This window comes from Pseudochaenichthys georgianus, unplaced genomic scaffold (assembly GCF_902827115.2).
Source record: "Pseudochaenichthys georgianus unplaced genomic scaffold, fPseGeo1.2 scaffold_1498_arrow_ctg1, whole genome shotgun sequence".
NCBI classification, from domain to species: domain Eukaryota; kingdom Metazoa; phylum Chordata; class Actinopteri; order Perciformes; family Channichthyidae; genus Pseudochaenichthys; species Pseudochaenichthys georgianus.
The window spans coordinates 1-21438 of NW_027262344.1; the positions used below are offsets into that span (position 1 = coordinate 1).

At 47.3% G+C, this 21438-nt stretch overlaps 2 protein-coding genes across 2 annotated transcripts; both read right to left on the reverse strand.

Moving 5' to 3' along the window:
• Nucleotides 1-1569: 1569 nt before the first annotated feature.
• On the reverse strand, nucleotides 1570-4083 carry LOC139433236 (uncharacterized; the record flags this gene model as incomplete). The annotated part of the gene is made up of 4 exons (XM_071202161.1): nucleotides 3834-4083; nucleotides 3515-3729; nucleotides 2044-3385; nucleotides 1570-1821 (listed from the first exon to the last, which is right to left on the reverse strand). Coding segments are annotated over exons 1-4 (2059 nt in total), but the record flags the coding sequence as incomplete, so codon positions are not given.
• A 10629-nt stretch (nucleotides 4084-14712) lies between these two features.
• LOC117441119 (cytochrome c) lies at nucleotides 14713-20315 on the reverse strand. The gene is made up of 3 exons (XM_034077319.2): nucleotides 20205-20315; nucleotides 16548-16722; nucleotides 14713-15622 (listed from the first exon to the last, which is right to left on the reverse strand). Exons 2-3 carry the CDS (start codon nucleotides 16714-16716, stop codon nucleotides 15477-15479), a joined length of 315 nt encoding a protein of 104 aa, XP_033933210.1. The 5' UTR covers nucleotides 16717-16722; nucleotides 20205-20315; the 3' UTR covers nucleotides 14713-15476.
• Between the last annotated feature and the right edge of the window lie 1123 nt (nucleotides 20316-21438).

Sequence of the window (21438 nt, forward strand, 5' to 3'; positions counted from 1 at the left end):
ACAGAGAGGAAGACAGAGAGGAAGACAGAGAGGAAGACAGAGAGGAAAGAACAGAGAGGAGGACGAGAGGAAGACAGAGAGGAAGACAGAGAGGAGGACAGAGAGGAAGACAGAGAGGAAGACAGAGAGGAGGACAGAGGGAAGACAGAGAGGAAGACAGAGAGGGAAGACAGAGAGGAAAAGACAGAGAGGAGGACAGAGAGGAAGACAGAGAGGAAGACGGAGAGGAAGACAGAGAGGAAAGACAGAGAGGAGGACAGAGAGGAAGACGAGAGGAAGACAGAGAGGAAGACAGGAGGGAAGTACAGAGAGGAGACAGAGAGGACGGGAGAGTGATGACAGCTGTAGGATTACTGGTCGTGCTGATGTTGTTCGGTGCCGTGTGTCTGGCACATAAAGTCAAGACCCTCAAAGGTTACGGTGTATTTCATGTAAGGAGGAGCAGCAGCAAGCACCTTCAGGTGCTCTCTGAGACCCAGGGAAGAAGTGATGCTAATATTACCCTTCAGATAACATCTGTTCTCAGGCAGAGAAGTTTCTTGACCAATATGTCTCCAATCAGCTCTCTCATCTGAATCAAAAGCTAAATCTAAAAGAGACTGAATGATCATCAGGGGCGTTTTCACCGTGTATCCGCAACCATGATTCCATTTGCCCCAGAGAGGGTATTCGGGGGGCTGATGCGACTCTTCACCAAGGTGTCATGTGTGTCCGTGATCCTGCTGACGAACAAACAAGTTGAAAACAAACCCCGTAGAAAATGAAAAGCTGCTTTTAGAAAGGACGAACCTGCAAACGTCTTTCTGAGCGTCCTGGTTTCACTGAAGCTCAGTTGACCCGTCGTAAAAGACGTTTCATAATCGATGTCGATCTGTTGGTGTGATCAGACGCAGATTGGTTTCATGAGAGCGTGGAGACAGAAAGCGCCTGTTCTAAAGCTGCGGGTCCGGATATTAAAAACAAAGGGTCGTGTTGTTTCCGTATGAGATTGATTAAAGGGGAATAGTGTCCGTGGGGATGAAGAGAGAAAGGGCTCTTGTGCACGTCTCGTAGAACTGGGATAAACAAAGAACTCTTTTCTCCCGCGCCGACGATCCTGGCATCGATTTGAAGCCTCAGTGGTTATTCTTGTTTAACTTCATGTCGTTAAAAAAAGGGCAAACTGAGCCTCAAGCGCCTCTGCGGCCAAAACATGACTCTTCTGCAAATAAAATCATCTTTGTGTCGTAAAAAGCTTCTGTCTGCAAAACCACCGCTCTCATCCACCTCCGGCTGCCCGTTCAGTTTGACTTCAGATGCCTCGCTACTCGAGATTCAGAGAGATTGCGCGGTTCTTTTCTTTGTGTTCGCCAGCGGGGTGTTTACTGACGTATTCCAGTCAGTAAACGTATTCACATCTCTTCAGCCTGGGGTAACCACAGACCTTATTTCAGGCTAACAACCAAAAACACATTCAGAGAACCATGACTTCCAGGTCTCTGATTGTGAAGCATTCGGATATCTTGATCTTTCACATTGGGTTTGTTATTGAGATATCTTCATGGTGGTGCACGATGTAATCATTATTACCTCCGCTCAGGGGCGGAATGCTGGGGTGGAAGCTGGGGTGGAAGCTGGGGTGGAAGCTGGGGTGGAAGCTGGGGTGGAAGCTTGGATGGAAGCTGGGGTGGTGGAAGTGGGGTGGAAGCTTGGATGGAAGCTGGGGTGGAAGCTGCGGTGGAAGCTGGGGTGGAAGCTGGTGGGTGGAAGCTGGGGTGGAAGCTGCGGTGGAAGCTGCGGTGGAAGCTGCGGTGGAAGCTGCGGTGGAAGCTGCGGTGGAAGCTGCGGGTGGAAGCTGGGGTGGAAGCTGGGGTGGAAGCTGGGGTGGAAGCTTGGATGGAAGCTGGGGTGGAAGCTGGGGTGGAAGCTGGGTGGAAGCTGGGGTGGAAGCTGGGGTGGAAGCTTGGATGGAAGCTGGGGTGGAAGCGGGTGGTGGAAGCTGGGGTGGAAGCTGGGGTGGAGCTGGTGGTGGAGGAAGCTGGGGTGGAAGCTGGGGTGGGAAGCTTGGGTGGAAGCTGGGGGTGGAAGCTGGGGTGGAAGCTGGGGTGTGAAGCTGTGGTGGAAGCTGAGGTGAAGCCTGGGGTGGATAGCTGGGGGTGGAAGCTGGGGTGGAAGCTTGGGTGGAAGCTGGGGTGGGAAGCTGGGGCTGGAAGCTGGGGTGGAAGCTGGGTGGAAGCTGGGAGTGGAAGCGGGGTGGAAAGCTGGGTGATGAAGCTGGGGTGAAGCTGGGGAGCTGTGGAAGCTGGGGTGGAACAGATGGGGTGAAGCTGGGGTGGAAGCTGGGGTGGAAGCTGGGGTGGAAGCTTTGGGGTGGGAAAGCTGGCGGTGGAAGCCTGGGTGGGAAGCTGGGGGTGGAAGCTGGGGTGTGAAGCTGGGGGTGGAAGCTGGGGTGGAAGGCTAGGAGTGGAAGCTGGGTATGGAAATCTGGGGTGGAGCTGGGAGTGAAGCTGGGGTGGAAGCTGGGGTGGGAAGCTGGGGTGGAAGCTGGGATGGTGGGTGGGGTGGAAGCTGTGGTGGAAGCTGAGGTGGAGCTGGGATGGTGGGTGGGGTGGAAGCTGGGGTGGAAACTGGGGTGGTGGAAGCTGGGGTGGAAGCTGGGGTGGAGCTGGGGTTTGAATCTGGGGTGGAAGCTGGGATTGAAGCTGGGGTGGAAGCTGTGGTGGTGGGGTGAAGCTGCGGGTGAAGCTTGCGGTGGAAGCTGCGGTGGAAACTGCGGTGGAAGCTGCGGTGGAGCTGTGGATGGAAGCTGGGGTGGAAGCTGGGGTGGTGGTTGGGGGTAGAGCTGGGTTGGAAGCTGGGGTAGAAGCTGCGGTGGAAGCTGCGGTGGGAAGCTGGGGTGGAAGCTGGGGTGGGTGGTGGGGTGGGAAGCTGGGGTGGAAGCTGCGGTGGTGGGGGGCGGGAAGCTGGGGGCGGAAGCTGGGGCGGGAAGCTGGGGTGGTGGGGGGCGGAAGCTGGGGCGGAAGCTGGGGGCGGAAGCTGGGGTGGTGGGGGGCGGAAGCTGGGGCGGAAGCTTGGGCGAAGCTGGGGTGGAAGCGGGGTGTGAAGCTGGGGTGGAAGCTTGGATGGAAGCTGGGGTGGAAGCTTGGATGGAAGCTTGGGTGGAAGCTGCGGTTGGAGAAGCTGGAGTGGAAGCTGTGGTGGAAACTGGGTGGGAGGTGTGGTGGAAGCTGGGGTGGAAGCTGGGGTGGAAGCTGGGGTGGAAGCTGGGGTGAAGCTGCGGTGGAAGCTGCGGTGGAAGCTGCGGTGGAAGCTGCGGTGGAAGCTGGGGTGGAAGCTGGGATGGAAGCTGGGGGTGGAAGCTGGGGTGGAAGCTAGGATGGAAGCTGCGGTGGAAGCTGGGTGGAAGCTGGATGGAAGCTGGGGTGGAAGCTGGGGTGGAAGCTGGGGTGGAAGCTGGGATGGTGGTGGGGTGGAAGCTGTGGTGGAAGCTGAGGTGGAGCTGGGATGGTGGTGGGGTGGAAGCTGGGGTGGAAACTGGGGTGGTGGAAGCTGGGGTGGAAGCTGGGGTGGAGCTGGGGTTTGAATCTGGGGTGGAAGCTGGATTGAAGCTTGGGGTGGAAGCTGTGGTGGTGGGGTGGAAGCTGCGGTGGAAGCTGCGGTGGAAGCTGCGGTGGAAGCTGCGGTGGAAGCTGCGGTGGAAGCTGCGGTGGAAGCTGCGGTGGAAGCTGCGGTGGAAGCTGCGGGTGGAAGCTGGGGTGGAAGATGAGGTGGAAGATGGGATGGAAGCTGGGGTGGAAGCTGGGTGGTGGTGGTGGCGGGTGGAAGCTGGGGTGGAAGCTGGGGGTAGAAGCTGCGGTGGAAGCTGCGGTGGAAGCTGGGGTGGAAGCGTGGTGGTGGTGGTGGGGTGGAAGCTTGGGTGGAAGCTGCGGTGGTGGGGGGCGGAAGCTGGGGCGGAAGCTGGGGCTGAAGCTGGGGTGGGTGGGGGGCGGAAGCTGGGGCGGAAGCTGGGGCGGAAGCTGGGGTGGTGGGGGGGCGGAAGCCTGGGGCGGAAGCTGGGGCGGAAGCTGGGTGGTGGGGTTGGTGGGGGGGCGGAAGCTTCAACATCCTCAATTACCCCCAAATACTACTCCAAAATTGTCCAAATCAGCCAAGCCAATATGCTAAATACACAATGTATGCTAATTGTGTAAATGTCCCAACATATGTTAGCATCCAGCTGTTTCCGTGCTGGAGACCCGACTATCCACTTAAAGGCAATGAAATTATTCTGACCCGAGCTCCTCCAACAATACACATAGTTATATAATAAAATACAAATAATAAAAAATACAAAAATAGTGCAAGACAGTAGATATATAATATATTTGCTTCTCTAAATCTCGTTCCAGACGGTTCCTGTACCGGTCCTACAACTTTGATGTAAACTGTTACAAAGAATCTGTCCAGTGTCATCTAAATACAAATAGGGCCACTATCTTGGTTAAACTGTCCTTTTGGACCCTGGAAATGTCAGAAATGGACTCATTCATGCTAATGAACGCAACTTATGCTAATTGTGCAAATGTCCCAACTATATAAAAAGTCTCAAATCATGTTAACTTTTCTAATTCTCTCTCCAGGGGTTACCTGTCGAACCGCCGTGCCGCCGCTTCAGGTAAAGCTTCTCTCGCCCGGCAGCTTCTCTCTCTCTCCCCCCCCCCCCTCCACCCCCCCTCCGGACTTCAGCCAGTGTGTGATTGGCTCGTCTCTCTTCCTGCCCCTCCCCTTCCCAAACCACCGCCTGGCTGACCAACAGAACTCTGAGAACATGGCGAACTGAGAAGCACAAAAATGGCCGAAGAAGTGAACATGCTGCAGATGAGCTGCTTCTCTCAGAACCAGAATACCTTCATCGCTCCTGGCTGGGCAGGAAGCTGGGAACAATCAGATCCAAGATGGCGGATACCTGAGGACAGGCACTACCTCCTACCACCCATCAGGCAGGGACGTCAGGGGCGTTCAGAGCCAAAATGGCGGCGCAGGCGGTTTGATGATGTGTCCGAACGGAGGAATCTGTCAGAAGGACAAACGCAGATTCAGCAAAACGAGTGGAGCGAGCAGCCGCACGAGAACAGACGACCTCTCGGTGTGAAAAGAGAATATAACGACGCACAACGGCTGAATAACTGGGACATGTTTGACCCTTCAATGCATCAAAACAAAGGTCGTAAAGCCGGAGGAATCGGGGCTGAAACATTCAAACTGAAACGCTTTTCTCAGCCTCAAAAATGACTTTAATTTCTATATGTTTCTCCAAACGGCGACACGTGTTCCGCTCCGTAAATCTGTGTCCATGAGCTCTATATATATATATATATCTATGTACAAATACGTGTTCTGACGTAAAAGAGAATATTAAACATAACTGCTGAATAAACTGTATTTGACCTTGAATGCATCGAAACAAAGGTCATTGAATACAGCTGGAGGAAGAACATTCACTCTGTTGGTCAAAAGTTACTCTCTTATTTAAAAATACTGTCTTTTTCATTTCCACATTTTTCTCCGAACTCAGACACGTTGTCCGCTCCGTTGATCGTTTCTCATGAGCTCGACAAACATGTTAGGATGTTTCTTTTAGCCTTTTAAAGAGTCCCTATTCCTCTTTCTGCGCTGTTCCCTCTCCTGTACTATGATATGTTTTAATGGCATGTAAACGGGTTTGCAGAGGCTAACATCCCTCCAGAGGCAGTTTCTTCTTCTGTCTTTTTTTACTGTTACGGAAACGAATTCTTGCAGAAATACTGAATCTTCACCTGCAATGTGAACGTGTGTCGGCAGGTTCGAGCTGATGACTGGTTGCACATCACTCAGAAGAAGGTGGCACTTTAAAAATATGCTTCATGACAAATGTTCCTTCTGGACGGGAAGCCACTAACGGGGCGACAAGAAGAAAGTTCAAGAGCTGAGAATCAGATGAGAAGTATACATACCACAAAACACAGCCGTCTGACGGGAAGCTTGTCAACCTGCGAAGGGCCTCAAGCGTACTACTTTCTGTGTCTCCAAAGAGCACCTCGACCTTTTCTTTCCAAGCTGACGGGTTTAGTGCCTGTTCTGTGCGTCTGACTGATTTACAGGCTTTGGAAACGAAGCTGAACTGAACATCTGTAAAAAGTCACTGGAGGGCGTTCGGGAACCTTTCGCCCTAAAGCTCCAATACGATCCCGTTTCTCACGGCTCGCAGACACAGAACCTGTCCGAGAGGGTTTGGCTGAAAACGTATTATTGTTACTTCTAGGTTTGTTCACTTTGTCGTCATTTCACCGTGTTTTAAAAAGTCTACCCGGTTGTCTTATCAGCAGCAGTGATTGTTTTCCCACTGGACACAGACGTGTGTCCGATCCCTGCAGTGCACACGATGCCTCTTTCAGGAGGATTCTCCGTATTATTCTTCACTTTTCAAAGTTAAACATTGTAATACGTCATATTGTGTTTTTGATTTGTTGTGGATGATTTCTGCGTTGTATTATTGTGAGATATCATTAAGGGCTATGGAAGCATCTGGACTTTAATAATACAATCTTTGTGTAAGCTGTGTTTTTTAGGGTTAGGCTTCAAATATCATTAAAGTTCCTGATATCAATGATAAATCAAAAGTGTTTCCTATCTTGTCGTTTTGTATTTATTATTCTACTTTAATTGTGAATGATGTTCCCAACCTTTTTCAACTCAGGGCCCACATTCAACCAACAATACGGAGGCTAAATAAAGTTCTCGAGTACTTTTTATTTTAATTAGAAAAGGAGCTAGGCCATCAGTAACAAACCGACATTTATATTACACGGTTTAGTTGAATACTCGATTCTGATTGGTCAATTCAGAACATGTGACACGAGAACAGACCGCTGTCACGGACTGTAATCCCCGTTGCTAAGGAGGATCGAGGGAGAGAAAGGAAACATCGTAATAATGAAATGTTTCCACACAAAATCACAATGTTTTCTAATTATTTGGCTGCCCACTTGCAATGCCTTCGCGGACCACTAGGGGGCCGCAGCCCGCAGGTTGGGAACCGCGGGCTGTAAGAGGAGTGTGTTTATCAGATGGAGACGATGAGAGGAACCCTTCGCGTTTACGTTTCCATGGAGTAACGTCTGTGTGAGATATCCAACATGTTGACACTTTATAACAAGAGCATCGTTTTCTTCATAAAGTCATTAGTCAGATACGAGAGCAAGCGGCTGAGGTGGAAGATGGATGGAGTTACTGAGTGTGAACAGAAATACCAGGATTGTATTCATAAGAAATTGAATAAATAACATTGATATGGTTTGTTTTTTAACGTGGAGAGACTCTTCGTGTTGCTATGTCATGTTGACCCGGGTTTAAATATATCTGTTTTGGCACAAACAAGAAACACAAGTGCCGAACACATCTGGAAGCAATGCACTACGTTTGTATTGATATGACGTTATCATCGATGTCCTGTGAGTGTAGATCTGAACGCTTTCCCTTTGTCTCGTCTATATGAGATATTAGAGTTTGTACGTTTGGTTTCTGAGAAAACGCTGGATAGTTTCAGGAAGAGGCTCTCTGGGATTTAAAAATAACGTCTGCCCGTTTCCCACGGCTCGTTTCCAGGAATGTTTGGGAACTGAAACCGGGAATATTTCTGTGTTTTTCTTTCCTTTCCATCTCTCCTCTCCCAGCTGTGCCATGTTTACACCACATACATAACATATATATATATATATATATAACATACATACATATATACAGCTCATTAAATCACCTGATGATGTCACTCAGGTAAAAAGACAGACAGTCAGGTTGTGTTGAAATATAAAAAGTAGGAAAAATAAAATGGTAGATAAGTAACGTCCGAAATGTGATGCTAGTTTTATGTATGACCCGTTTTCCCCTTAAACTGTGAGTTTTCTCTGGAAGTGTTTCCTTGTACGATGTGAGGGTCTGAGGACAGAGGGTCTGAGGACAGAGGGTCTGAGGACAGAGGGTCTAAGGACAGAGGGTCTGAGGACAGAGGGTCTGAGGACAGAGGGTCTGAGGACAGAGGGTCTGAGGACAGAGGGTCTAAGGACAGAGGGTCTGAGGACAGAGGGTCTGAGGACAGAGGGTCGAGGACAGGGTCTACGGACAGACGGTTCTAAGGACAGAGGGTCTAAGGACAGAGTGTCTAAGGACAGAGGGTCTAAGGACAGAGGGTTCTAAGGATAGAGGGTCTAAGGACAGAGGGTCTGAGGACAGACGGTCTGAGGACAGAGGGTCTAAGGACAGAGGGTCTGAGGACAGACGGTCTGAGGAACAGAGGGTCTGAGGACAGACGGTCTGAGGACAGAGGGTCTAAGGACAGAGGGTATAAGGACAGAGGGTCTGAGGACAGAGGGTCTAAGGACAGAGGGTCTGAGGACAGAGGGTCTAAGGACAGAGGGTCTAAGGACAGAGGGTCTGAGGACAGAGGGTCTGAGGACAGAGGGTCTGAGGACAGAGGGTCTGAGGGACAGAGGGTCTAAGGACAGAGGGTATAAGGACAGAGGGTCTGAGGACAGAGGGTCTAAGGACAGAGGGTCTGAGGACAGAGGGTCTAAGGACAGAGGGTCTAAGGACAGAGGGTCTGAGGACAGAGGGTCTGAGGACAGAGGGTCTGAGGACAGAGGGTCTGAGGACAGAGGGTCTAAGGACAGAGGGTCTGAGGACAGAGGGTCTGAGGACAGAGGGTCTGAGGACAGAGGGTCTGAGGACAGAGGGTCTAAGGACAGAGGGTCTGAGGACAGAGGGTCTGAGGACAGAGGGTCTGAGGACAGAGGGTCTACGGACAGAGGGTCTAAGGACAGAGGGTCTGAGGACAGAGGGTCTACGGACAGACGGTCTAAGGACAGAGGGTCTAAGGACAGAGTGTCTAAGGACAGAGGGTCTAAGGACAGAGGGTCTAAGGATAGAGGGTCTAAGGACAGAGGGTCTGAGGACAGACGGTCTGAGGAAGAGGGTCTAAGGACAGAGGGTCTGAGGACAGACGGTCTGAGGACAGAGGGTCTGAGGACAGACGGTCTGAGGACAGAGGGTCTAAGGACAGAGGGTTATAATGACAGAGGGTCTGAGGACCAGGAGGTCTAAGGACAGAGGGTCTGAGGACAGAGGGTCTAAGGACAGAGGGTCTGAGGACAGACGGTCTGAGGACAGAGGGTCTGAGGACAGACGGTCTGAGGACAGAGGGTCTAAGGACAGAGGGGTATAAGGACAGAGGGTCTGAGGACAGAGGGTCTAAGGACAGAGGGTCTGAGGACAGACGGTCTGAGGACAGAGGGTCTGAGGACAGACGGTCTGAGGACAGAGGGTCTAAGGACAGAGGGTATAAGGACAGAGGGTCTGAGGACAGAGGGTCTAAGGACAGAGGGTCTGAGGACAGAGGGTCTGAGGACAGAGGGTCTGAGGCTCACCAGACATCCTTTATAAATGTGAAATATAAATAAAACTTGATTGATTGATGTATTATTATTATTATGCAAATGTAGCAAAGATCCCATTCAAAACAGAATTGGAAATGATATATGATTTGTCGTCAAATGGAGGAAGCTGGAAAAGCTGGAAAAGCTCATAATGAAAGTTATAAAGGGAAAGGAAAATGTACGGGAGAGTTGCAGATGAGAAATACAAACAGCACTAGTTTAACAAGTTAAATAAACAATGTTGGGAAAGTAGCGCAGAGCGAAGGCGAGTGGACTCAGTACTGAAACACCCGTCCTGTGGAGGTGCTGCCCTCTTGTGGCCGACCGCCGCACAACACACCACGGGTACTCACGGGGTTGTGTTTTTGCACCGCCTACTCAGAAACTAGTAAAACAAGGAGTCATGGAAACACGAGTACTAGTATTTCATGTTAATGTGTACAAAGTGCATCAATAACAGAGTAACATCAAATCTAATACAAAATAAAGACTTGTGGTGACCGCCTATTAATACACTGGTTCATAATTCACACGTGGAACTACAGTTGGGGTTTTGTTTCCACACGGACATGTTGCGTGTTTTCTATGGCCCATTCCCAAACCGCCCCCTACACGCGGAGGGTCCCCACATTGAGGGCTGTTCCAGAGCAGCGAGTGGGAGCGGGAGTGGGCTATCGAGCCCTCACACAGCGAGGCTGCAGCGGTGCTGACTGGAGACCGGAGTCACGCTGTGTGTGTCCTCAGGAAACAAGCTGTGTACAAGTAGTTCCAGCAAACATCCTGATAAACTGCGATGTTAACAACCTCTTGATGACCTCATATGTTTTTAACTTAGGATCAAACCTGTGTTTAGTCTAGAAAAAGTTAAATGTGTGCATTTTATTATAAAGTTGTGTATATTTACAGACCGTTGCAAAAACTAAGAAGCTTATAAACATCAGGTTTAAAACTAAAAGAGCTTTGAAACACAAGGAAAGATGTTTGGAGTTTTATTGAGTTATTCATTTAAACTTTTTGTCTAAGAGATGCTGATTTGAAACCGTTGTTACGGTTACGGCACTTCCTGTTTGTGCCGGAGAGAGGGGAGGCCGTCCCAAAGCTGGCTGCGGTGTTTACTCCCTCCATCTGACAGGAGGAGCCTCGGTGAGCTGCGAGTGTGGCTAGGGGTAGGGTGGAGGGAGTGGTTTGGGATTGGGCCTGTATATGTTGTGTGCCCTCCTGGCTTCTCTCTCTTCTCCCCGGACTGCAACCGGACAACTTGACCTTAGCTGCTCTCTAATAAAGTACCCTTTTGCACCTTCCTTGCACCGCCTCTGACTCTCTATCTCTCGGCGCTACAGACTACAGTAAAAAAATGACGTGGTGGGTTCCTGCGTGTATTAGGGTCAGGGATACAAGAGGACAGGGAGATGTTAAAGAACCGCGGTTCATTTGGGAAGCTAAGCAGGGTAACACGGTCCAGAAGCTGGAGCTGTCCGAGGAAGAGAGAGAAAGTATTATAGCAAAGCAGAAACATGAAGCTCAGCGCAAGTTCAACCAGGAAGACCGTCTTTCCTCATTCATTTACTATTTCCATGTTACTAATCAGTGATCGGGGGCTTCACTCCCCAGCTTAACCAATCACTTCGCTCTATTCTCACAAGCCTATCATAGCGCTCTGCTAACCCTTTTAAATCTGCTCTCTCCCCTCTGACAGCTGTCATTTCAGGTGACTCGCCGCAACCCTCCTCCCCCCCTTTCACCTCCTGTCCCTCTGAATCCAGGGTCAAGCTAAGCCCCTCCCCTTCAGACCGACCCCAACCATCCATTCACCACCACCAGGGTCAAGCTAAGCCCCTCCCCTTCACACCGACCCCAACCATCCATTCACCACCACCAGGGTCAAGCTAAGCCCCTCCCTTCAGACCGACCCCAACCATCCATTCACCACCACCAGGGTCAAGCTAAGCCCCTCCCCTTCACACCGACCCCAACCATCCATTCACCACCACCAGGGTCAAGCTAAGCCCCTCCCCTTCACACCGACCCCAACCATCCATTCACCACCACCAGGGTCAAGCTAAGCCCCTCCCCTTCAGACCGAACCCAACCATCCATTCACCACCACCAGGGTCAAGCTAAGCCCCTCCCCTTCAGACCGAACCCAACCATCCATTCACCACCACCAGGGTCAAGCTAAGCCCCTCCCCTTCAGACCGAACCCAACCATCCATTCACCACCACCAGGGTCAAGCTAAGCCCCTCCCCTTCAGACCGACCCCAACCATCCATTCACCACCACCAGGGTCAAGCTAAGCCCCTCCCCTTCACACCGACCCCAACCATCCATTCACCACCACCAGGGTCAAGCTAAGCCCCTCCCCTTCAGACCGACCCCAACTATCCATTCACCACCACCAGGGTCAAGCTAAGCCCCTCCCCTTCACACCGACCCCCAACCATCCATTCACCACCACCAGGGTCAAGCTAAGCCCCTCCCCTTCAGACCGACCCCCAACTATCCATTCACCACCACCAGGGTCAAGCTAAGCCCCTCCCTTCAGACCGACCCCAACTATCCATTCACCACCACCAGGGTCAAGCTAAGCCCCTCCCCTTCAGACCGACCCCAACTATCCATTCACCACCACCAGGGTCAAGCTAAGCCCCTCCCCTTCAGACCGACCCCAACTATCCATTCACCACCACCAGGGTCAAGCTAAGCCCCTCCCCTTCAGACCGTTTGTCTATTCCTGGCAATAAATATGTATTCCGACATCAAAACCGTCTCCTGATTGAAATACGTCTGTCTGTGTGTGTGTGTGTGTGTGTGTGTGTGTGTGTGTGTGTGTGTGTGTGTGTGTGTGTGTGTGTGTGTGTGTGTGTGTGTGTGTGTGTGTGTGTGTGTGTGTGTGTGTGTGTGTGACTTACTCAGAATTGATGATGTTGACTTTGCACTGATTGCTTTAAGATAGATGTCACGTTCACTGTTACTCAGAAAACTATTCAGACTGTAATCTGTTTTATTCTGTTCAATCATCAGAGGTCTGAAGTACACTTACTAAAGTACTGTACTCAAGTCGAATTTCTAGATACTTGTACTTTACTTGAGTATTTCCATGTTATGCTACTGTGTACTTCTATCAATCAATCAATGTTTATTTATAGCCCAATATCACAAATGTTACATTTGTCTCAGTGGTCTTCACAGTGTGTACAGAATATCAGTATGACAATACGACACCCTCTGTCCTTAGACCCTCTGTCCTTAGACCCCTCTGTCCTCAGACCCTCTGTCCTCAGACCCTCTGTCCTTAGACCCTCTGTCCTCTGACCCTCTGTCCTCAGACCCTCTGTCCTTAGACCCTCTGTCCTCAGACCCTCTGTCCTCAGACCCTCTGTCCTTAGACCCTCTGTCCTCAGACCCTCTGTCCTCAGACCCTCTGTCCTTAGACCCTCTGTCCTCAGACCCTCTGTCCTCAGACCCTCTGTCCTTAGACCCTCTGTCCTTAGACCCTCACATCGTACAAGGAAAAACTTCCAAAGAAAACCCAGTTTAAAGGGAACATGGAGAAACCTCAGGGAGAGCAGCAGAGGAGGGATCCCTCTCCCAGGACGGACAGACTGAAATAGATGCCGTGTGTAAATTGAAAAGATAATACATTTGCAACATAGGTAGTCCAAATGTTTGGAAATGCATGTGTGTATAATAGGAAGATGAATCCACGAGGATATCCATCAGGACCGATGATCCAGGACCACAGCCACGACTCAAGATCCAGCGCTCGCGATCCAGGACCCAGGACCGCAGGATCATCCATGACTCCGGATCCCGGCGTATAGAGACACCAAAAAGAAAGACATTTGGGGAAGCTGGGTTAATCGGAACATGAGAGTACACGGGTATAGACAGAGAGAAGGAAGAAGGAAGATGTCCCCATGAGAGGACACAGGTACAGACAGAGAGAAGGAAGAAGGAAGATGTCCCCATGAGAGGACACAGGTACAGACAGAGAGAAGGAAGAAGTAAGATGTCCCCCGACAAACTAAGCCTATATCAGCAAAACTAGGGGCTGGATCTAATCAGCCCTAACTATAAGCTTTATCAAAAAGGAAGGTCTTCAGCGCACTCTTAAAAACGGATAGGGTGTCTGCCGCCCGAACACAAACTGGAAGCTGATTCCACAAATGTGGAGCTTGATAAGAAAAGGCTCTGGCTCCCATTGTACTTTCAGAGACTCTAGGAACAACCAACAACCCTGCATTCTTGGAACGCAATGCCCTAGTAGGCCAGCAGGGTATAATGAGTTCTTTAAGGTAAGATGGCGCCTGCCCATTAAGGGCTTTGTAGGCGAGAAGAAGAACTTTAAATGCTATCCTGTGTTCTATAGGGAGCCAGTGTAAGGCAGCCAGAGCAGGAGTAATGTGGTCCCTTTTCCTAACTCTGGTTAGTACACGAGCCGCAGCATTTTGAATCAGCTGAAGCGACTTGATTGACTTCTTAGTACTCCCTGATAATAGAGAGTTACAATAATCCAGCCTAGAAGTAACAAATGCATGGACTAGTTTCTCTGCATCGTTTTGAGGCAAGATATGCCTGATTTTTGCAATGTTACGTAGATGGAAGTAGGCGGTCCTTGAAATTGATTTTATGTGGGCGTTAAAGGATAAATCCTGATCAAATATAACACCAAGATTCCTTACAGTCTCACTGGAGGCCAAATTAATGCCATCCATAGTTAGTATGTCTTTAGATAATTTGTTTCGTAGATTCTTCGGGCCAAGTACAATAACTTCAGTTTTGGTCGTGTTTAACATCAAAAAGTTTAAGGTCATCCACGTTTTTAAGTCCTTAAGGCAGTCTTGAATTTTATTTAGATGATTAATTTCATCAGGCTTGATTGATAAATATAGTTGAGTATCATCCGCATAACAATGAAAGTTTACAGAATGATTCCTTATAATATTGCCTAACGGAAGCATATATAATGTGAACAAAATAGGTCCGAGCACTGAGCCCTGTGGCACTCCATGGCTAACTTTGGTTTGCATGGAAGATTCATCTACTTTTACTCAAGAACTAGATCTGAGTACTTCTACTTTTACTCAAGTACAAGATCTGAGTATTTCTACTTTCACTCAAGAACAAGACCCGAGTACTTCTACTTTTACTGAAGTACAAGACCTGAGTACTTCTACTTTTACTCAAGTACAAGACCTGAGTACTTCTACATCTTGAATGCAGGACCTTATAATATCCGAGTACTTCTTAAACCGATGCATGTAAATAAAAAGACAATGAAACATGTTTTCTGGACGTTTTCTTTAATCCTTCATCCGTCCGTTTGCACACCGCTCGACATCTCATCATCATCATCATCATCATCATCATCATCATCATCATCATTATTATTATAGTTAAGTACATACAGTGTGTGTGTGTGTGTGTGTGTGTGTGTGTGTGTGTGTGTGTGTGTGTGTGTGTGTGTGTGTGTGTGTGTGTGTGTGTGTGTGTGTGTGTGTGTGTGTCCTCACAGCAGGTTACAGTAGAATAAGTTAAACACCCCTCTTTCTCTCTCTCCTGTGAAACCAGGTAAATAACGCACGCTTCCTTCTTCAGGACATGAGACACCGCGGGGATCGAACCGGCGGCAAAGAGGCCGATAGCAGTGATTCAGACCCTTTTAAAACAGGGGCAGGGGGGTTCGTCCAAATAATTTAAAAGAGTTAAATACGAGAGGACTCTAAAAAGGGGCGTGTCTGACCTCCGGGCAAACCGCTCTCTTGGCACCAGGACACCACCGGACCGTCTCTCTCGGAGTCAGCTGTTAGAGTGAAAGGACGGTCCGTGTCGAAAGCAGGAAGTACCAGACGCGTGTCGTCATTAAAACAAAGCGTTACAATTAAATAAAAGTGATTTTGTTCTTCATTATTCGAGTTTTATGTTTGGTCATGTGTTAATCGTGTGATCCGCCACCCTGCGAATGACTAAACATGAAACTGGATGTATTCGGCACAGCTTTAAACACGGGGAGAAAGTCAGAAATGGACACGAATCGATCAGCCGTCGCTTCATGACGTGGCGGATTTCAGGTACGCCACCACGTCCGTGCGCTCGCCCTTCTTCTTGATGCCGGCGAAGATCATTTTGGTGCCAGGAATGTACTTCTTAGGGTTCTCCAGGTACTCCATCAAGGTGGCGTCGCTCCAAGTGATACCTGGGGAGGAGGAGAGAGGGGGGGGGGGGGGGGGGAAGACGGAGAGGTGAGTCGAGAGAAGAGAGGGACATCTGAGACCAGAGCATTAGGGCGAAGAGTGCAGGGTTAGGAAGGAACTAAGGTATCGATCAATCAACGACCCGAGAGGAAAGGAGACCAGAGCAAAGGCGACGTTTAGATAGATACATACTTTATTAATCGCAATTTAAAAGCCTTAAGAAACGGTCATTTAGGGGTTTGTTTAAGGGTAATTTAGGAGTTACTTAAGGGTTCTTTAAGGGTCATTTAGGGGTTCTTTAGGAGTTACTTAAGGGTTATTTAGGGGTTCTTTAGGGGTCATTGAGGGGTTACTTAAGGGTTATTTAGGGGTTCTTTAGGAGTTACTTAAGGGTTATTCAAGGGTTATTTAGGGGTTACTTAAGGGTTCTTTAGGGGTTACTTAAGGGTTATTTAGGGTTCTTTATGAGTTACTTAAGGGTTATTTAGGAGTTACTTAAGGGTTATTTAGGAGTTACTTAAGGGTTATTTAGGAGTTACTTAAGGGTTATTTAGGAGTTACTTAAGGGTTATTTAGGAGTTACTTAAGGGTTATTTAAGAGTTACTTAAGGGTTATTTAGGAGTTACTTAAGGGTTATGTAGGAGTTATCTACGGGTTATTTGGTGGTCAGTTAGGGGTCATTGAGGGGTCAGTTAGGGGTCAGTTAGGGGTCATTGAGGGGTCAGTTAGGGGTCAGTTAGGGGTCATGGAGGGGTCAGTTAGGGGTCATTGAGGGGTCATGGAGGGGTCAGTTAGGGGTCGTTGAGGGGTCAGTTAGGGGTCAGTTAGGGGTCATTGAGGGGTCAGTTAGGGGTCAGTTAGGGGTCATTGAGGGGTCAGTTAGGGGTCATTGAGGGGTCATGGAGGGGTCATGGAGGGGTCCTCACCTTTGCTCTTGTTGGCGTCCGTGTAGGAGTATCCCACCCCCTGGCCGGTCTTGCGTCCGAACAGACCCCACAGGTTGGGGCCGACCTTATGTTTCCCCCCTTCCTCCACTGTGTGGCACTGAGCGCATTTCTGCACAAACGCCTTCTTTCCCTTCGCTACGTCGCCCATCGTCAGCTGCACAAACACAAACAACAACAAGGCAAGGTTATTTATACAGCAGCTTTCAACACAGGGCAAAGTGCTTTCCAAACATGAAAGACTTTCAGAGCATGAAACGCGTGGGGGGGGCAAAGATAATAAATCATGGATAACTAGATGTGAACAGTTCAATTAAAAGCAGCCACGTGTTCAGCCTGGATTCAAAAGCAGTCCGAGTTCCAGATGTTTGGAAATGTAATATATATATAATACCTTTAATATACGGTTACATGCCGCTTTACAGAAGCAGGTTGCCCATAAACTACATGTCCCACAATGCATCTCGTTTTGTGACACTGAAGAGACTTGCCATTGTTTGCCCTGGACTTCTGCTTTCGCACGTAGTTGGTAGTTAATTACTAAGTTATTATCCTATCCGATAATAATCCAATTCAAAGGCAATAATGTAATATAACACATTATTTTAAATATGTTATATGGATATTTATATAGTTACAACCGGCCCTTTGAGTGCAACCGTAATGCTGATGTGGCCCTGCTGTAGTCCAAGTCTTCCTGAGGAACTATAGTTATTTTGACACTTTTCTGACCCTTTAATATTCCTTTCACCCGTTTAGCCTCCCAGACACACCGTCCCCGTGTCTCTACCCGATCTGTGTCACTACCCGATCCGCGTCACTACCCGATCCGCGTCACTACCCGATCCGCGTCACTACCCGATCTGCATTGCTCAAGCGCGAGGCGGTCCGCCATATTGGACAGCTCCATACGGCAACCCAGATAGGACATTTGACACAGTGGCGTTTTGCAAAGCAGAACGACAACATGAATCTGAACGAGAGAGATGAGGTATTGTGATTACAGCCTGACTCCACTATTATTAACTCGTAGTGGATTAAAGAGAAACTTGCAGGGTTTTTTTTTTACTACATTTCTGCTTAACCTGGCCTGAAAATTACAATTAAAAATGTGAACGCAGGATTTGATATGTTTTACAAGACACTGATTTGACACTGTAACTTTTATCCATGTATTTTTCCTTAATGTTTATTTTATTAGCTTTTCTTTTTTAACGCTTAATGTCTTTCATTTTTTTTTGTAAAGCACTTTGAATTGCCTTGCGTTGAAAAGTGCTATATAAATAAACTTGCCTTGCCTAAACTTCTACAGCATACTGAAGAATGATTTACTGCGAATTTATGCTCAAATCTATGGCATTAATAATTTATATCTAATTACATTAACTGTGAATGTTTCATTTTATTTCAAATAAAATAAAAATATTTTTGTATAGATATTTGAGACGTTTTATGACGCAATGCAAATCGATAGTCTCACCCCGTTTCACTGTTACCCGAACCCATCTTTGACCTTTGACCCCTAACCCTTTTCAACAATGTAAACAACAAACAATATGATTTATTATCGTCTGCACGTCCCCGAAAGAACCAAAATCTGACACGGTGTGAAATGTATTTTTTAGCTGTTCTGTCGGCGTCTGTGCAAACTATTTTTTTTAATATATATATGCCGTTAATAACTGCAATATATACCTGGCTGCTATATCCTTAGAACTGTTACAGGATGTGTATTTTGTAAATTGTGTAATTCTAGTTGTTTAGGCATGCTTCTTAGTTAGCATTAAGCTAACTCTTTTCTGCCGTACCGATGTGTACGTTTTCCCTCTAATGAATATTAATACAGGTTTTTTTTGTGGCTATTTATAGGCACATATGGGCGTTACGTGAAGCCCGAATTTCGAATTGATAGTGAATCAAGTCCGGTGAATGACATGATGTGTAGACATAAAACCCAACATCACAACCCACGTGTGTCTAAATAAATCAGATTCAAATATGTGTCAAAGGTCATGAGAGAAGCTAAATACTTTATATTAATTTAGCTGCTTCTTTTCTATTCGTAGTCTCAGTTATGGCAGGAATCTCATTCTCTTTCTGCCCGGCGACACGTAGTGAAGGTCGTTTGAGGTCAAAGATAAATGTCTGCACCTGGATGTTATACTTTCTTTACTCCGCAAACAAGACACTGAGGTCATTGCAGAGAAATGTGACACGGATATCAACCGGAAACAGATCCAAATAAAAAGCCTGCTCACGTTACTGTATATGGAGTACAACAAAACATAGCTTAAGATCTGTGTGTGTGTGTGTGTGTGTGTGTGTGTGTGTGTGTGTGTGTGTGTGTGTGTGTGTGTGTGTGTGTGTGTGTGTCCAATACCAGGGAAGCCTTTACAGTAGACACACTTGCTTTAAATAGGCTTCACTATCTCCTACAACACATGGAAGCTTTTCAAAGTAAAAGCTCAAGTGTCATTTAAAGGTGTACACACACACAAAACAAGTCATGACTTTCCCTCCCAGCACTGAGGTCATTTCAGGGAAATCTGACATGGATATAAACCGGAAACAGCTCCAAACGAAAGCCTCAGCTCGGGTTACATCACAAGAAAATGGGTTGTGGAATAAGGGAGCAACGATTGATGTACTTAGCTTAAGATATACATGATGAAACTGCTTTTTTTAAGAGTATGTGGGGGGGGGGGGGGGGTGTGTCCACTCCTTACACGACCAGTACCAGGGAAGCCTACAGTGAATACATAACCAGCCATTAGCTTCACTATCAATGTCTCGTACATTACATGGAGGCTTCCGGTAGCGCTTTTCAAAACAAAAGCTCAAACGTCATTTTAAAAAGGGGTACACAGACACACACACACACACACACACACGCACACATTGCTGTCCATGCCCCACAAGAAAGAAAACCCGCAGTGAGGAGAACACGACTCACAACTGAGACAAAAAGGGATTGGTATCGCCAGTTGCTGAACGTTATCTCGGAGCAGTTACATAATATTAAACGGTATTTCCCCGCCATGTTATATCTCGCCTATCAGGTGTTAACGTCCAATCCCATTCCCTACAATACTACTATAAGATAAAGATAGCATCGGTACCACAACCCAGATAGCCTTTTAATAATCTAACATCGCGGGCCACCCCTCACACACATTCTTCCCATCAAGGACACACACATCATAAAGTTAAAAATAAGCTTCCATGCTCTTATTTCGAAACGTAGGCTTATTATGTTTCTTCTTATCCGCGCTTATACTTTGATATTACGGTAACCCTCTGTATCCTAGCTGCTAGCAAGGTTAGGGTTCAAGGATGCTTCAATGTCGACGTAGTTAACGAACACCTTTACTGCCAGGAGAAGACACAAGGAAGGACATGCAATATGAATATTTAAAACAACGATTAAATCCACCATTTGAGTAGAATCAAAGATGGATTTGCGTAAAGAGAGTAGCCGGCGCGATGCACCAACATGGGCGGCCGGTAGCTAACCGTTAGTTCTCAGCATCTCTTCCTCTTTGATCCCTTATATTGTATTTTAGCATAATTTAAACACCAACACCCCCACCCTCAGTGTCTGTTTGATATACAAGCTGAGTATGAAGTGTGATCGTTTACCTTTTGGTGGAGATATGCGGGGATAAAGCAGGTTCTTCTCTCGGCTGATGGTTCCTCTCTGTCGGAGAGAAGGTCACTTCACTTTAGAGGCACCGGCTTTCGACGTCATCCATCACGTGAGCGGCGATTACGTTAGAGATCCCTACGTCCTAGATTCATTCCGGGCTGCGTCCCATTTCTACAAACCAACGTTTCCTTACACGACTTTACATAATTAATCTCAATTAAATCGTTAGTTTATGATGTACACGGCACTAAAATAAACACTGATAAGACACTTATAGTGACAATTTCAAATATAATGCTTAAATTCTTCGTAATTCTCGTAAAGGTAAGCCAAGGTCGCTAGAAGGAAGCGATACATGTGTGTTGGGATGCGCCCACTCATTCCCAAGCAAGAGGCACCTGCTGGAGTATCCGTATAAGGGCATACATTGAAAAAGCTAAATACATTAAATTAATGGAATAAAAACACAAAAAAACGAATAAAATACTTTTTATACATTATGAGATTAGGGGCAAGTCCACATAAAATAAATATATAATTAAGTAAGATGTGGTAAAGAGGAATAATTAATTTATAGCAGCATAATATACATTTCTTCTTGGGAACTTCAAACAGACTTTTCCAATTATATTCCATTTTATAATGTTTGTGTTTCTGGTAACATCTTCATAAATCTGAGTCAATATGAGACAAACATCTGGTTAGCGACACCTTGGAATAATTGAGCTATTTTACACGTAAATTATTATTTTATGTGAATAAGAAAACAATTAATGGATTCACATTTGCTGTAAAATAACTTTAGAAAACTGTAGAATGTAACTAACTCCCTATACGACAGTTTATATCATAATAACACAGATACAGTATAGGCTGCTTCAGTAAAAGGGTATACAATGTGGAGCAGACCTAGCATCTTAACAATAACATTTAAAAATAAACAATGTAATAACAAAAACAGGTCTTAGCATGTTTTAAAGGTTAAAATGTTTTCAGATAACTCAATAAAGTCTAATTTTATATTATTGTTAAAGGGTGACACTGAAAGGAAAGTGTATATCCATTGTACTCTGTCCTCAAAAGGGTCACTCGACACCACACACACATACACACACACGCACACACGCGCACACACACACACACACACACACACACACACACACACACACACACTCACACACACACATAGATATCATTCCTGAGAAACAAACAGATCACACGTTTCTG